The 18,596-nt window shown below is 41.1% G+C and overlaps 1 protein-coding gene across 5 annotated transcripts in view; it reads left to right on the forward strand.

Annotated features, from left to right (window-relative positions):
* Positions 1-18,596, forward strand: part of IL12RB2 (interleukin 12 receptor, beta 2) — an 87,181-nt gene that overhangs the window by 40,103 nt on the left and 28,482 nt on the right. For all 5 annotated transcript variants that reach the window (XM_010850298.1, XM_010850297.1, XM_010850299.1 and 2 more), the window contains one exon: positions 8,869-9,088. In XM_010850298.1, coding sequence (XP_010848600.1) covers positions 8,869-9,088 — 220 coding nt within the window. The remainder of the gene's footprint in view (positions 1-8,868; positions 9,089-18,596) is intronic.

Below are 18,596 nucleotides of genomic sequence, written 5' to 3' on the forward strand. Positions count from 1 at the left end.
GTGTGTCTGCATGTGTGTTGTGTGTGTGTGAATGCACATGTGTATGAATGCATGTGAATTTTGTATTCGTGGGAGGGATCTGATTGTGTGGGTGAGCAGATATGAGTATGTGTGTGATTGTGCAGGCATGTATGCTGTGCATGTATGTAAGTGTTTTAGTCACATCTAATAAAACACCATAGTTTGGGGGCTTGTAAATAGCAGAGATCAATTTCTCACAGTTCTGGATGCTGGAAGTCTGAGATCTGGCTGCCAGCATGGTTAGGTAAGGGCCCTCTTCTGGATTGCAGACTTCTCCTGCGTCCTCACATGGTGACATGGTGGAAGGGGCTAGACAGCTGTCCGGGGTCTTAGAGAGTACTGATCCCATCCATGGGTGCTCCACCCTTATGACCTAATCAACTCACAGAGGCCCCACCTCCTGACACCATCACATTAGGTGTGAAATTCCAGGGTGTGAATCACCATTGCAGTGAGTGAGTGTAAAGGCGTGAATGTGTGGAAGATGGGTGTGTGGGGTGTATGTGGGTGTGAGTGTGGGTGAGTATGTGTGGGTCTGTGAGTGTGGGGGTTGGGTGTGAATGTGAGCATCTACATGTGTGTCTATTTATGAATGTGAGTGTGAGTGTGTTGAGGGTGGAGAAGACAGCTGTTGTTCTGGTTCCTATGTAGTTCCTCATTTTCCCACACCTTGGTTTCTCCTAAAAGCTACATTTCCTCAAAAGTATTCCGTACTGTTTTTTGCCATAGCTTTTTTTTTTTTTTTAAATTTTTGGTCACACCACACGGCTTGTGAGATCTTAGCTCCTCGACCAGGGATTGAACCTGCAGTAAAAGCGTGGAGTCCTAACTGCTGGACCACTAAGGAAGTCCCCATAGTTGCTTTTAAGAGAAAAAGTACTTTCTATGTTGAAGCCAAAAAATTGAGCCTAATCTATGAATAGAGCAAAAACACCTGGGTATTGTCAAAACAGTAAATGCGGTGGTAGAAAATGTGGCTGTGTCACCAACAGCCCCAGTGTTGGATGAGAGCCCTTCACAAGGGGTCACCAATTCTTTCCCTCACATTCTAACATCCCCTTCTGCACAGACTTTCACATCATTTCCTTTGCTTTGACCAGTTATTTCCATCTGTGATTCCAGTACACTTTTCCTTCAGTTAATTCAGCTTCCATCCTTTAAGAAGAAAGTCACTTTGAATATAAGCCTTTGACTGTGTGGATCACAATAAACTGTGGGACATTCTGAAAGAGATGGGAATACCAGACCACCTGACCTGCCTCTTGAGAAACCTGTATGCAGGTCAGGAAGCAACAGTTAGAACTGGACATGGAACAACAGACTGGTTCCAAATAGGAAAAGGAGTACGTCAAGGCTGTATATTGTCACCCTGTTTATTTAACTTACATGCAGAGTACATCATGAGAAACGCTGGACTGGAAGAAACACAAGCTGGAATCAAGATTGCCGGGAGAAATATCAATAACCTCAGATATGCAGATGACACCACCCTTATGGCAGAAAGTGAAGAGGAACTAAAAAGCCTCTTGATGAAAGTGAAAGAGGAGAGTGAAAAAGTTGGCTTAAAGCTCAACATTCAGAAAACGAAGATCATGCCATCTGGTCCCATCACTTCATGGGAAATAGATGGGGAAACAGTGGAAACAGTGTCAGACTTTATTTTTCTGTGCTCCAAAATCACTACAGATGGTGACTGCAGCCATGAAATTAAAAGACGCTTACTCCTTGGAAGGAAAGTTATGACCAACCTAGATAGCATATTCAAAAGCAGAGACATTAGGTCCGTCTAGTCAAGGCTATGGTTTTTCCTGTGGTCATGTATGGATGTGAGAGTTGGACTGTGAAGAAGGCTGAGCACCAAAGAATTGATGCTTTTGAACTGTGGTGTTGGAGAAGACTCTTGAGAGTCCCTTGGACTGCAAGGAGATCCAACCAGTCCCTTCTGAAGGAGATGAGCCCTGGGATTTCTTTGGAAGGAATGATGCTGAAGCTGAAACTCCAGTACTTTGGCCACCTCATGTGAAGAGTTGACTCATTGGAAAAGACTCTGATGCTGGGAGGGATTGGGGGCAGGAGGAGAAGGGGACGACAGAGGATGAGATGGCTGGATGGCATCACTGACTCGATGGGCATGAGTCTCAGTGAACTCTGGGAGTTGGTATTGGACAGGGAGGCCTGGTGTTCTGCAATTCATGGGGTCGCAAAGAGTCAGACACGACTGAGCGACTGATCTGATCTGATCTGATCTGACGTATGAAAAGATACAACAGTGGGTTAAAGCTACATTACCCTTTCCAGTTTCCTCTGTCAGTTTCTTCAGAGTCCTCTCACTGTCTGAAGCATGGCTAATCATAAACTTTCTGAAGTTTAGGTTTAGACCATGGGTCTGGAAGAGAAATGTCTGTGTGCAGATGGAGCTGAATTCCCTCCTTCATTCACTCACTCCCTCGTTTGTTCATCCACGCGAACAAGTACATTAAAGCCCCTCTTTAGGCCTAGAGCCCATGTTGTATGCAGGGACATGGACGTGAACAAGCCAGGGGCAGGCTCCATGTCCTTGAGCTCACCGTCCAGCAGAGGAGGACAGAAATGCAGAGGGGATGGTGAGGGTCTTCGGGTGTTAAGAAGGAGTTCAAGGTTCAGCTGAGGGGACTATGACCAGGGAGGGGAGGGGTGAGGAGTCAGGACCTTTCAGAAGGTAATACTGGCAGTTTCAGCATCTCCCATTCTCTGTGCAGCTAACGTGGTGAACCATAGACCAAAGTGAAGCTCAGGCGATGAGTCACTGCAGTTAAAGAGACAGAGCGTCAGGAAGACACAAGGGACGGGAGGGTCTACACATGGAAAGATAGGCCCACAATCAGAATCCATGTGAGCATCTGCTTGTAGTTTATTTGGTTGAAAGGATTTGGAGGTGTGGGTAAAATGAGTCAGCAGTCTAGTTGCTGAGGATTAAATAGGGTGAAGTTTTTGTTTGTTTAAACTGAGTTTTAAGGATAAAATCTTTTGGAATATTTAAGAGCTTTAGAAAATATCATGTATTTTCCCTTAAATTGTTTATATTGATTCTGTCCAGGTGTTATTACAGTTTTCTGACTTAAAAAAATACGAGAAGGTAATATTGGAGCTCCCCAGAAGAACAAATTAGTCAGGACAAGGGTGGGAGAACATTTGCTGGGAAGACCTCAGGGGGACATGGCTTTGGCATGTACAGAATCACATTAGTGAAGTGCTATCCCATAGAAATATTGGGTTGGCCAAAAAGTTCATTCAGCATAAGAGGGCACACAAACCTGAACAAACATTTTGGCCAACCCAGTATAAAGCAAGCCACAGATGCAAGCCATATGTGTAATTTCAAACTTTCTCATGGCCACATTTTAGGAAATTAAAAAAAACAGATGGAGTTAATTTTAATAGTATGTATCACTTAACACAGGTTTATTGGGAATGTTATCATTTCAACATGTAATCAATTTAAAAATTACTAATGATCTATCTTGGGGCTTCTCTCATGGCTCAGTGGTAAAAAATCCACCTGCCAACGCAGGAGACGGGTTTGATCCCCAGGTTGGGAAGATCCCTAGGAGAAGGACATGGCAACTCACTCCAGTATTTTTGCCTGGAGAATCCCAGGGACAGAGGAGCCTGGCAGGCTACAGTCCATAGGGTCGGAGAGTCAGACACAACTGAAGCGACTGAGCACGCACGCATGCACATGTCTATTAAGTGCCAGTATGGCACAGAGGCCAAGAGCTCACCCTCCAGATGGCACCCCATCCTAGGTCAGGATAGCTTCATTTCAAAGGCTACATGGCTCCCTCCTGTAGTGAGCAAGATTCCTAAGCCTTGACAAGCAGGAAAGGAGAGATGGGGAAATGCTTGTTTCCAAAAGTGGGGAAAAGATTGAGCAGGGAAAAGACTCACTTGTTAAAAGAAGTAATTCATTTTGATAAATAGCTACCCTCAAACCATAGAAGACAAGGAGAAAGAGAAAAGAGCCAGCCCCATACTAGTTAACAGCACAGCTTCAGAAAGACAGTTGAGATCAGAAGCAGCTTGTTTAGTACATTCACTTGGTTTCTTTCTCCCTGTCTTTGTCTTGGGTGAATGAAGAGTGTTCCAGCCTGTATCACATTGCACTGAAGCCATGAATTCTTTGGCCTCCTTATATGAAAGGGATTCAATAAAAGTAGGAAGTATTATTTGTAACCTGGTTTATATTGATGGAGGACAAAGGTCTATTGTGAATCCCCAGGGAAGATTGGCTGCCAGGAGCCTTATGTAATTATAGGAGCTATACAACATCAGAATCAATATTTAAATACAAAAGCAGCAGATGGGAAGATTAGTTTTGTTGCGGTATTCAACTCTTTCTCCTTCCCTTTCCCAGCCCTGTCCCAACACAGGCTGGCACAGAATTGCTGCAGATGCTTTCAGACAGAACAGGTTGCTTTCCCTTGCTTGCTGGTCACACATGCTATACCAGCTGCAATGCAGGGAATTTGGATTGGATAGCAGAATGTGGTCAGTGACAAAGATAAGAGTAAGTAGCAGAGAATTAACAGAACATAGAAAACACAGACGCAAGGGGGGTTAAAGCTTGCTCTTAAAAAGTTTCCATTATTTTGCTGTTTTCCAGCTATAAAACAAGATAGAAATCATTATGCCAGGGTAACTGCCAGAAGGTAAATCAGTTCAGAGTAACAGAACACCTGGGGAATGTCTACTGAGTGCCAGCATGACAGCAGTTTAAGACCTCATCCTCCAGGTAGAGCAGCTGTGCTACCTGGGTTCAAGTTCCAGCTTTACCACTTGCTGGCTGTGTGTCCTTGAGCATGGTGCTCAACCTCTCTGTGCCTTATGAGCACAGTGTAGATAATAACAGCATATACTACATGAGATTGCTATGAAAACTAAAGAGAGAATTGTGAAAAGTGTTTGCAAGGTCATTGTTAGGAGGCAAACACTGTGTGTGACACTAAGGATGCAAAAATAAACTGACAGGCTAATGGGGAAAACAGATCCACAGATAGAAATTTCCAGTACAGTGATTTTCAAACCTTCCAGGTAAAGACTGTCCTTACTTTGAACTAGGGTTGCTGAAGGCAGTCGTAAGTTGAAAAGTTGAAGTATTCAGGCTTAAACCCACAAATGGTATATATACTTTGTAATCAACTGTGTGATATTGGTGAGACTTCCACAGGGAGCTGTGGTATATGCCAGGTTAAGAATAATAGAAGATTCATAGAAGAGCCATAAGGGTAAAGTGCCTATCATGATGATTTTTATATTAGAGTGAATAAACAGTACCCACCAAGTGTCTTCACATCTGTCATGCACCAAACACTGTTTTGAAACAGTCTGCTTCCCTTAGGTCACTGAATCCTCCAATACACCTGTGCTGCACAAAGAATTATCCTCACTTTACATGTGAGGAAACTGAGGCTCAGAGAGTTGAAACAGCTTGCCCAAGGTCACACAGCTGCTAAGTGGTGGAACAGAAAAGTCAAAGATCTGTCCTAATAACAAGAACCAAGTCAGCAGTGTTTCAGAACCCAAAAGAAAAAAAAAAAAACTCACAGATAAAGCTGTGATTAGTAAATGTTCAAACTCCTCAGCTTTCCAAAGGGTCTTGATTACAGGCACTCTTCTCTGATATAGGCTAAACTCTACCAGTTTTTAAAAAGTTATTTTTTGCCTGAAGAGAAATTCAGAAGTAAAATAGTACTTTATTGTCAGTACAGTAGTTTTTAAGTCCTAAGAGGAAATGCTTTATCAATTCACAGAAACGCCTTTCCTATAATACACTTTAAAACAGAAATGGGGCAATGCATTCTGAAATGCATCAGACTTTGTGCTTTCTTGGATTGCATTCACCAAGTTATTTTTTATTCTGAAAGCCTTTTCAGGCAGCAGAATTATTATAACGGTTTATAAGGGAGCTCACTCCTTGCTCTTTGGACAAACCAAAGTCAGAAAGGCTAAGTTCACCAAGTTTAGGTCATTTTCCACAGGACAGAGCAGAAAGAAAACTGAAGGGAGAGAAGCCGTGGACACATTTTTCTTCTTCGTGTATTCTTACCAGTAGAAGAAGGTGACGACAGTAATATCACTGGCTGAAATCTGCTCTTAGCACTGTCCAAGAAGGGACAAGAAGTACCCTGTCTTTGTGATGTTCACAGGGATCCCTGGCTCAATAGGAGTATCTCCTTCATCTCTCACATCCACCAGGGGGCGCACTAAAATATCACATTACTATGGGGACAAGTTTATTTCTTAACCTCTCTTGAGCTTTAGCACTCTCATCAGAATAGGGAGTGTCACATTTATTGTGACACTCATTGTAGAGCTCCTGATTCATGGTATGGCCCAATAGATGATAGATTCCCCCTTCTCACCCACCCAAATAAACACTAGAGGAAAAAATAAGTTTATCTGAAAAGACCCAGCTGGCTCATCAGGCCAAGGTTCTTTTTGTTTCAGAACTTGTCCCCTTCTGACTCAGAGCCTGTCGGCTCTGGAGAAAGAATTCTGGATCTCCACCCTCCCCAAATTACCAACCTCATGCCCACTATTGATGTTCCACATCAGAGCATACCACAGCCGCACAATTACAGAGGCTGCTTTGCAACTCTGGGCCAGAAGGGTGACTGAGGACCCAACTACGCAATATGGCGCCTGTACTCACCAACTGTCTCAGGCTTGCCAATAGAAGGAGTAGCGAGTCAGAGTGGAGGGGTCATGAGTCTGGAGGTCAGGAGCCCTTGATTCCACTCAGCTCCTCCATCTGTCTCTTGAGTGGCCTTAAGCAAATCATCTCGTGTCCCTGGGACTTAGTTTCCTCTGTTGATAAAATGAAACACTGAATTAATTGTTCATCTGGAGAATCCCCTCCAGTTCTGCTCTTCTGGTATTCTATTCTAGCTCTTATTAAAACTGGAATAATTATTCCATTATTTAATTCTGTTGTTATTCCATTCCCTTAGAGCCAGGTTAATCCACAGGTGATGGATTATGTACATGGTTTGCAAACTTAATGTTACCTAATTTTTTTAACTAACCTAATCACACTGTTTTCAGGTGCTTCAGGAGACCGCCTGCCTGCTGGCTAAATACTTGTTTCCCCACTGACTCACTGAACTCATTGAATCTTTTATTCTATGGACCTTGCTAGACAAGTTAGGTCCATTTTCCAGTTTGGTTAAGGAGATTAGTTAACTGATTGATGTTAACCTTTATCCCCAAACTTGAGTTTGACATTTTATACAAGCACAAGTCAAGGGATACCATGTTCCTTTGTCTAACTTGTTGGCGCCATCTTCATTTTCTCACTGATATTTGCAGCTCAAAAATATGGGATCTGAAGAGAAAATGCAAGATAGGTCCAGGCCCTTCGCTGCCCTCCTTCACTCATCTTTCCAACCTACACCTCTGCTTACCAGATCACTGGGATCAGATAGATTTCCACAGCAGTCACTACGTAGGTTCGTTGGACCCAGGAGGACTTGACATTTCCCCCCTTCTGTTAGCATTCTACCATTGGATTGCATGAGATTACCAAGGTGTCTGTGAAGGACAATGAGGGGGCCATAATAGAGGCTGTTTCCCTATTTGCCTCCTGGGTCCCTGGCAAGAATGAGGAGTTTTGTGAGCGCCAACTCTTGGGAAGTACATTTGGGTGCTACCCTCTGGAGCTACCAAAGAGACAAGTAGGGAAGGATGGAGTGAGAGAGACCTGATCGAATGGTCTTCCCTACCCAGCTTTTACTTATTTATCTTTTTTTTTTCTTCTGTGGCCAAGGGCATGTTTATTAATAACAGTTCAGAACATCACAGTGTCAAAAGCACTCACTTGTTTTAATCCACACAAGATCAGCTGTGATGGACACTTGTCCCACCAAAACTTTGTGGTTCTTGCCAGGACACAGGATGTCTTATAGGGAAAAGCTGAACGTGCACCCCAAAATGCCCCCAGCCACATGGCATTCACCCATTGCATTGACCATATTTTATGATCTAGTCTTGGCCCTTGTGGATCCAGAAAGGCACCTAGGACATGACCTGCATCATTCAAGCTCCCAAAGCCTGAAATATGAAAAAGCTGGATGTTCATGCATTAATTTATAGTGAGAATTGCAGCTGTTGGGCCAACCAGAAGGCCTGAGTCAGCAGATAGGAGCATCCTCTTGCAGCATGCTAATTATTTCAGAAGCCAAATTATAATCAGAAGGCCAGTTTTTTCACTTAAAGTGGAAGATACAAATTCTAAATGAAGCAGATATTCATATTAACCCAGCCTCTCCTGACAGATAAAAGACATAGGATACCAAATTATTAAAAGATGGCTTAGGAGCAGGAAACCAGAAAAAGGGGCATTTGCCAACCCTAAGGTGTGTTTTTCAGCATCTTGAGGTCACGCCACACCCCATGAAAGGAAGAGCCTTGCAAGAAAACTGTGATGCTTAAGTCTGGTGAGCAATGCCTTTCTCTCCCTACACTAGGCATGGACAGGCACTGCCAACACAGGCTTGGGCAACTCTCCATTTCCAGTGATTCTGTTTCTCATGGTCCTTGTCTAACAGGGTTACAATACAAAGAATTAGTTTTATGCTTACTTTCTGGGATTGTTCCCAAACAATTCTTTAAGAATTAACTTTTTAAAAATGTTAACTGATTGTTTTCTATAAGCGGTGGAGCATAAGTGTGTGGTGGAAGAAATGAAAAAATGTAAAAAAAAGGTCACTCTAGTGTAGTCACCTGCTGCAGGCAGCCATGAGGTCCTAGCATAGAGCATCCAGTGACCTTGTCTGAGAGTACACAGTAAGTAAGTGTGTTTTGTTGCAGAATCTGAGTCTATCGGAAGCAAGAGGAAAAATCCTCCACTATCAAGTGACCTTGCAGAAGGTGGCAGGAGGGGAAATCACACTACAGAACATCACAGAACACACTTCCTGGACCTGGGTAATTCCCAGAACTGGGAACTGGGCTGCGGCTGTGTCTGCAGCTAACTCGAAAGGCAGTTCCCTGCCCACTCGCATTAACATAACGGATCTATGTGGAGCAGGTAAGTACCAAATTTTCTTTAATATTGTTTGTAGGAAACTGTCTTCCTAATCTCTTAGCTCATTCAGGCCCAGCTCAGGGCCTGGTATGAGTAGCACAGGAGTGTAGACTTTGAAATTAACAGGTTTCAAAGGCTGTCTGAAATTTCCTTTTAGCCAGTGAGTATCCAAATGAATTAACACCTCTGAGCTTCAATTTCCCCCTCTCTAAACTAGGGATTACATTACCTGAATTGCAGGTCATTGTGAGTTTAAATACAGAGACTAATAAATACATAATAGGTGTTTGGGGTTTCCCTGGTGGCTCAGCTGGTAAAGAACCCCTTGCCAATGCAAGACGCACAGGTTCGATCCCTGGGTCAGGAAGATCCCCTGGAGGAGGAAATGGAAACCATTTGCTTGGGAAGTCTCATGGAGAGAGGAGACTGGTGGACTGGAGTCCATGGGGTCACAAAGAGTCGAAGATGACTGAGAGTATGCACACACATATAAACAATAAATGTTAGTTACGGAAATATTCATTAAATTGAACACTAATATCTTGCTAATTTTTCCATGAGCAAGAGTAATATGTGTTGTCAAGTTCTAGAAAAAGCATACCTATAGTCAAAACATGTTTGAAAACCAATAATATTAAAATGAAATTCTGACTGTAAGGAACTATAGTACAATATTGCTATACTATAGCTCTTTATTATTCAAATTTAGATATGTATCCAATTATCTACATTGAAAACCTCCCAGCTAGCTAGACATATTTTATAGTCACATCCTCTGAAAGCTACCTTGTCAGGATTAAAGCTGATAATTAGTGAAGAAAATAGATACTAAAACTATTTTCAAGACCTGTATTATAAAAGTATTTTAGTCAAGATTGTCGGCCTAACTTTTTCAAAAAATGCCTGATAGAATAAAACTCTATAATTAGATTCTTCCTTAAAATTCAGTGTAACAGTTTATCCACACTGGGGTCTGAAAGTGAAAGTCACTCTTTGCAGTCCATGGAATTCTCCAGGCCAGAATACTGGAGTGGGTAGCTGTTCCCTTCTCGAGGGAATCTTCCCAACCTAGGGATCAAACCCAGGTCTCTCACATTGCAGACAGATTCTTTACCAGCTGAACCACCAGGGAAGCCCAAGTATACTAGAGTGGGCCGCCTAGCCCTTCTCCAGCAAATCTTCCTGACCTGGGAATTGAATCGAGGTCTCCTGCATTGCATGCAGATTCTTTACCACCTGAGCCACCAGGGAAGCCTAGCAATTATTATTTTGAAGAAGCTTCTACCAAGAATTCTCATCTTATATATACTATTGAATCTTGGTTATAAGTCTTTTCAGTCATATATCTGTAAAGGTAGAGATAATATAGTAGATAAAAATACAAATAAATATTGATATACCCTTGGGTCAGCATATGAGTTAGGAATTTCTTTTAGGAGTGGTAGTTGCTCTTTCTAGAGGCTTGACTATAGTGACTTACTTATTCTCTTATAGAAGAGAAGTTTGCAGGTAGACAGCCCAGGGCTGGTGTGACAGCTGTACTCATGAGGACTCCAGCCTCCTTCCTTCTGTACCCTCTGCCACATAGTCCAGGATGACTGCTGGAGCTCCAGCTGTCTCCTTCTAGGCAGCAGAAAAGAAGGGAGAAGCCTCACCTCTCACTCTTGAGGAGTTTTGCCCCAAGTCACACAACAACACTTGCAGTATTGATCCTAACTTGTCACTTGGTCACACCCAACTACAAAGGAGACTTAGAAACACATTGTTCTCTTGCTAGAGAAGATGAGAAGAGGGTATTTGGTAGGTAACTGGTAATCTCTGCCTCATGTGGGGAAGGCATCTAAGAAGAAACCTGAAGGAAAAGATGGATTACCTATGGGAAAAAAGCTTAACTTTATGCATAGTAAAGTAAGAATTCTTAAAAAACACTGTAAATAAGGTTTTAAATGCAAAGAGCAATTTAGGAAAAGTATATGATAGATTTTTGGCAAATACATATAACTTTTCAAATAAATAAGAGATAATGGGATATGAACAAGAAAGTCAAATATAAAATAAAAGGAATAGGGACTTCCTTCATGGTCCAGTGGCTAAGACTCCACTCTTCCAATGCAAGGGGCCAGGGTTTGAGCCCTAGTCAGGGAACTTGATCCCACATCCTGCAACTAGAAGATCCTGCATGCTGCGGCTAAGACCTGGGCAGTGAAATAAATAAATAAATAAATAAACACTTACAAATAAATAAATAAATAAAAGTAACAATACAGATATAAAAACATGTTCAGCCTAACTAGCAATTAATGAGATGCAAGTTTTGAAAGAAAAAAAACTTTAGCAATCAGATCAAAATAAAAAAGAGTAAGTAGCATCAGCATAACCTATACTGGTGAAAGTGTGGGGAAAAGCCACTTTTGTGTGAACTGGTACACTTTCTTTACAGTTGAGCCACTAGGGAAGCTCATGAATTGGTACAACTTTCTGAAGAGAAATGTGTCAACTTGTAACATAAAAAACTTCAAATATGAATATATCTTTTGACCAGGAAACTATGCCATTAATAATACATCCTCAGCAAATAATAAGGCATGAGCTTAAAAAAAATGTAAGCTTTTTTGTTGAATGGTTTTAAAATGTTTTTTTTGTTGTTGAAATGGTTTTGAAATAATGAAACACTACAAACAGCCAAAAATTTTATAATAGAGGGTAGATTGGTTAAATATATCATAACCTTCACCCACCTTAATCCCACTCCAGCATAAAAGTAATATTGTAGCTGTGTTTTTATTGGTGTGGAAAGATGCACATGATGAGTGAAAAAGTAGGCTTTCAAAAGTATACATGGTATAATGCAATTTAAAATATGAATTTACACAAATAGACATTTTAGCACAGTAAAGAAGTCTAGAAGAATGTACATGGAAATATCAACAGAAGTCATATCTACATTGTGGTATTACAGGTGATTTTTATACTCAAATTTGCTTCTTCATTGAGTAAGTACTATATGTGTAAATTTTTTAAAGGGATCCTGTAGGGGAAAATTGAGATCTTACCACTGTTTAATATCCTGCTCTTGTTAAAAAGTAGTATGTCAAAATACCTTACTTCTTTAAACCTCACTGCAGATGGGTCTTGAGGATGTAAGCATCTTGAATTTTCTGGGCCCATTCTAGTTTCTTTACTTAGATTTGAAAACAGCTTCTCAAAATGACACATTCATTAGGCCTCTGCATTATTGATTCAACAAAAATTTATTGAGATTACTATATAAGGTAACTGGAGTTCAGCAATAGGTAAAAAGTACAGTTACATTTTGTCCAGTGGGAGGGGCAATCATATAAAAAAAGCAAACTGCAGTACAGGATATATGTGAGACAAGAGATATGCACAGGGCACTCTAGGAACAGAGAAAAGTAGAAACATGGGCATGGAGGGGAGGCTTCGTGTGAACAGAGATTAGAGAGACGAGTTGGTGTTAGCCAGGCAAAACAGTGCAGGTATGCAGGCAAGGTTTGTTTTAAAGTAAGATCTGAGCAGGCATAGAAGTTGAAAAGAAGAACCAGGGTGGGAAAGAGTTGACGAGGAAGGGGAAAGGGGATCATTAAGGGAATGAAGTTCCTGAGGAGCTGAAGGATGATGGATCTAGAAGCCAAAAAGACATAAGAGGCACAATTCCCCCTCTCAGAATGGAGGAGTGTCATTAAGGATGAGGCTCAAAATAGAGAAATGTGGAGGGGTGGTAAAGTAAGACATTGAAACAGTTCTCTAGACCTAGGCTGTAGCTAAAAGGGTCCTGGTCCTAGAAATCTTAAGAGCCCACTGCCTCTCTTAAGGCCACACCTGAGCCATCCAATAGAAGTAGTCAAGCCTCCTAGGGAGACCTGGAGGACAGATTTGCAAATCTCCCATCGGGGAGCTCTCGTGTCCCAAATTCTGCATGATCTGTAGGAATAGTGTACCATGTACTTTTGCTGCTTCTCTTTCAGTGTAGTTCACACAACTCACAGAAATAGCTTTCTTCCCAGAAAGAGAAAAATAGTGCCCCAAGTGGCAGAATTGTATCGATTTTGAGAAAGCAGGGACAACTTGTTTGTAAAAGGCATATGCCACAGCATTGAATATCAAGAAGTATGAGAATGATTTTGTTGGTTTATGATGAAAACTGAATGTGTGCTAAACAGACTGGTCAAGAAATAAAACACATTTAATATTTCAGACCTGTCCCTGTGCTCAGGAATTTTGGAAATTATGGCCAGAGTCAGAAGCTAGCACAACCATAGAGGCCCACACAGATGTCAGAGACTGAGGCCCCAGGAGGTGAAGTAACTTAGCCAAGATCGTACATCCAATTAGTGGCAACGCTAGACTGAAAACCAGGCCACCTGTCAGGAGGGCAATTTTTCCAAATACCGTATGAACTTCATAACTCTATTCAGATGCTCTTAATGAAAATGTAGAGGGAATTTGAATGATAAAGGCCGAAGAATAATTTTGAAAGATGTCACAGAAATGAGTTGTTAGCCAAGTTCTAAAAGAGAGGGCATGCCCTGGCAAACACAGTGGGGAGAAAATCCAGGCTGGTTCCTGGCAAGTGTGGTGACTCAGAGACTGGGCAATGCCAAGTTGATTTACTTAGCTAATTGCAATGAGACCAGCGGTTAGAAAAGTTGATTGACTGTGTTAGCCCATCACCTGGCAAAGAGTCTTTCAAACCCTACGTGCTCAATACATATTTACTGAATGAATACGTTTTATTCTCCAAAACAAAAACAAATTTGTGGCATAGCCAGAAAATAAGATACCAAGGCAAATGAAGACAAAGAACCAGGGCTGGGGAATTCCAGTTCCTGGCAAGGTAGCTAACACAGAGGTACCAAACCCACCCAAAGATCCACAGGAGAGACAGGACAGGATGACTGAGAACCTGTGAATGGGGAATAGTGAGGAATGGAGAGGACTGAGGTGGCACTGACTTGTTGCATTCCTTTTTCTTCCCCTTGTTGCCTTGGTATTTTTACTATGGTATTTTACTTGGTATTTTTACTATGGGGCAGGAAAGTCTGGAGGGCAGGGCAGAATGACTATGAGGAAGCCCTGGAACCTAATGAAGAGTGCCTGAGATATTCTCCTGCCCCCCAACCCCATGGTCTGGCAGTTATAGAAGAGAATGACAGCCCCACTCTCCCATGAAGAGCAGTGTCAGCCACAGAGGCATGGGCAGGTTCCGGAGCTGCCAAGTACACCTCCCAAGAGCCAAGCAGAGCTCAGGGTGCATCACTATAGGCTCTCTGGTTCTCCACTCTGAAAAGCTCCTTCTCCTCACCTAAGCTTACCTGGAGGAGCACAAGCTCTGGCTAAGGTTTCACGACTCCCCCCATAGAAAAATGAAGGTCAAGGCTGCTGATCAATCCAAGGAAATAAAACATGACCCCAAAGGAGAAAATTAGGAGAAATCTGAGGGGCACAGTTCTGGGAAGGAAAGGCACCAAGTGGGACTACTTGGGTGGTAGGACGCATAATCAGCACAATAGAAAGACCAAGAGTTTAGAATAAGGGCTTCCCTGGTGGTCCAGCAGATAAGAATCCTCCTCCCAATGCAGGGGCCATGGGTTCAATCCCTGGTCCAGGAAGATTCCACATGCTGTGGAGCAACTAAAGCCCATGCGCCACAACCACTGAGCCCATGTTCTGTAACTATTAAAGCCCATGTACCTAGAGACCCTGCTTTGCAACAGGAGAGAAGCCTTTCACAGCTACTAAGAGTGGCCCCCTGCTCACTGCTACTAGAGAAAGCGTGCTCACTGCAATGAAGACCCAGTGCAACCAGAAATAATTGAATAAATAAGAGTTTAGAGTAAGCATAAGAAGTATCCTTAGAAAGATAAGAGAGGATACTGGGAACATGAATCAGAAACAGGTGGTTGTGGAATAGCCCTAAATAGAGATTCAATATGAAAAGTTCAGTTGTTGAAATAAAGAACTCACCCAATGGGTTGGATAGCAGAAAGGACTTATCTGAAGAGTGAATGAGTGAGAGGAAGATTGGGTGAGAAACTTAAAAGTCATCAAAAGGGGAAAGGAGTTTGAAAAATAAGAAGACTTAAGACATTGAAAGAATAAGTGATGATAATTGCATAAAAGAAATTAAGAGAAAGAAATTAAATTAAATTAAAAGAAATTAAGAGAAAACGTGAATGAAAGGGGAAATATTTGAACATATTTATCAAGAATCTTACAGAATGTACTACTCTGGTGCAGGATGTCGATAATGGGGGAAGTGATGCGTGTTTGGGGTCGGGGGTGTGTGGAAAATGTCTGTACGTCTCACTCAATTTTGCTGTGAACTTAAAACTGCTTTAAAAAATAAAGTCTATTTTAAGAAGAAAGGAGAAAAGATAATGAGTGCAGAATGATCAAGCAGGGTTGCCCCCAAGAATACAAAGATGGATCAATGTCAGAAAAGTGTATCAATGTAATTCATTACTTTAATACTGAAGGAGAAAAGGGGGATATGTTCTTAACAGATATAGAAATGTATTTAGTAAAACAAAATTGTTAGTAGTAAATAGTATTTTATAAAAATAAAATCTGTTTGAAAGCTATAAAAAAAAGGAAAACTTTTTAGCTTTTTAAAGACTTTCTGCCAAAAACATGCAGCAAGCATCATCTTAATAAAGATATGTGGGAACATTCTTTTTTAAAATTAACAACAAGATTTAAAAAAAAGGAAATGAGATTTGTTCAAAGATTGGGAAGAAGAGATTTTAAGTGTACAACTAATAAGATTATTACATGGAAAATTTAACAAGGGCCATAGACAAATTATGAGAACTAATTAGAGAGTTTAGAAGGTCGGCTAGAATAAGAATAACACACACAAATTCATAGTGGAAAAGAAGTAGAAAATAAGATGCCATTTTAATAGCAAACTAATAGTATAACATGTCTAGGAATTAACCTTAAAAAGCACATTAAAACTTTAAGGAGGAATTTTTGAAACTCCATTAAAAGATGTAAAAAGAGACCCAAACAACTTCAAAGAAACATCATATTTATAAATGGGACAACCTAACATTGTAACAATATCAGTTCTCCCTGAACTGAGCTGTAAATTTAATATAATTCCAATAAAAATACCAGCTGAAATTTTTGAGGACTCTCATAAACTGATTATAGGAGCTATATGGAAGAATAAAGTTTCATGAATACCCAAGATCACTTTGAAAAAAAGAAGAGCAAAATGAGGAGGGACTTTAACTACCAAATAGTCAGGTGTCACAGAGCGTTGTAATGTGACCAGTGTGTTCTGGTGAAGAAGCTGATCCACACACAAACCCATGAATATGTGGAGCTTAGTGTGTGACAGGGGTGGTACCACATTTGGAAAAATTGACCTGTTGTGTGGAAAAAATAATAAAGCTTATTTCCTTTAAACACACACACACACACACACACACACACACACCCTTTAGCTAGATTTGGATTAAAAACCTAAATATGAAAAGTATTTAAAAAATAAAACCAAAAGCAAATGGGAGGAAATGTAGTTAAGTATCTTTGTGACCCCAGAATGGAAGGATTTTATAAATAAGACTCAAAATACACATACTGTGGTAAATTTATCCACATCAAAGTAAGTATTTATGTTCAACAAACACATCATAAAATTAAGAGACTTGAAAGACTAGAGTGAGATATTTTTAGTGTTGAAAACTAACATGTGATTAATATCTAGAATATAGAAGTTATTTCTGCAAATCAGGAAGAAGACAGGAAATACAACAGAAAAAAAAAATGAGTGAGGTATGAAAAGGGGAAAGTCAGACAGCTAGTAATATGTGAAGAGCTCAGCCTTGTAAGAAATCAGAAAACGAAAATAAAACCACAATTAAATACCTCCTTACATGTGCCAGCTTGGGAAAATGAGAAAGAAAATACCAGATGTTGGTGGGGAAATGAGAACTCTCATGCTTTTCTTGTTGGAGGGTCAACTGATTTACTGTTTTAGAGATCAGTCTGACCATATTTAGGGAAATGGGTGAATTTAGTTTATAATTGAAAAATTGTGTGCATTTATATGTAGAGAGAGTCTATTTTTAAAAAACTGAAGTATAGTTGCTCTACAATGTTGTGTTAGTTTCTATATAGCAAAGTGAATCAGTTATGTAATACATATACATATATCCACTCCACACTGGTTCACATTTGGGAGAAGAGTACGTCATGACAGTATATTGTCACCCTGCTTATTTAACTTATAAGCAGAGTACATCATGCAAAATGCTGAGTTGGATGAATCACAAGTTTGCCAGGAGAAAATCCAACAGTCTCGGATATGCAGATGACACTACCCTAATGGCAGAAAGCGAAGAGGAACTAAAGAGCCTCTTGATGAAAGTGAAAGAGGAGAGTGGAAAAGCTGCTTAAAATTCAACATTCAAAAAACTAAGATCATGGCATCTGGTCCCATCACTTCATAGCAAATAAATGGGGAAAAAGTGGAAACAGTGGCAGATTTTATTTTCTTAGGCTCCAAAATCACTGTGGACAGTTGCTGCAGTCATGAAATTAAAAGACGCTTGCTCCTTGAAAGAAAAGCTATGACAAACCTAGACAGTATATTAAAAGGTGGAAACATCACTTTACCGACGAAGGTCCTAATTGTCAAAGCTACGGTTTTTCTAATAGTCATGATTGGATGTGAGAGTTGGACCATAAAGAAGGTTGAGTGCCGAAGAATTGATGCTTTTAAATTGTGCTGGAGAAGACTCTTGAGAATCCCTTGGACAACAAGGAGGTCAAACCAATCAGTCCTAAAGAAATCAACCCTGAATATTCATTGGAAGGACTGATGCTGAAGCTGAAGCTCCAATTCTTTGACCATTTGATTCCAAGAGTCTGATGCTGGGAAAGATGGAGGACAAGAGGAGAAGAGGGCAACAGAGGATGAGATGGTTGTGTGGCATCACTGGCTCAATGGACATGAGTTTGAGCAAACTCTGGGAGATAGTGAAGGACAGGGAAGCCGGGCATGCTGCAGTCTGTGGGGTCACAAAGAGTCGGACACGACTTAGCGATTGAACAATACTCTTCTGTTAGATTTCCTTCTCATTTTGGTCATCACAGAACATTGATATAGTTCCCTGTGCTATACAATAGGTTCTTATTCAGATCAGATCAGATCAGTCGCTCAGTCGTGTCTGACTCTTTGCGACCCCATGAATCGCAGCACGTCAGGCCTCCCTGTCCATCACCAACTCCCGGAGTTCACTCAGACTCAACGTCCATCGAGTCAGCGATGCCATCCAGCCATCTCATCCTCTGTTGTCCCCTTCTCCTCCTGCCCCCAATCCCTCCCAGCATCAGAGTCTTTTCCAATGAGTCAACTCTTCACATGAAGTGGCCAAAGTACTGGAGTTTCAGCTTTAGCATCATTCCTTCCAAAGAAATCCCAGGGCTGATCTCCTTCAGAATGGACTGGTTGGATCTCCTTGCAGTCCAAGGGCTGTCT

This window comes from Bison bison, unplaced genomic scaffold (assembly GCF_000754665.1).
Source record: "Bison bison bison isolate TAMUID 2011002044 unplaced genomic scaffold, Bison_UMD1.0 scf7180017864290, whole genome shotgun sequence".
In the NCBI taxonomy this organism is placed as follows: Eukaryota; Metazoa; Chordata; class Mammalia; order Artiodactyla; family Bovidae; genus Bison; species Bison bison.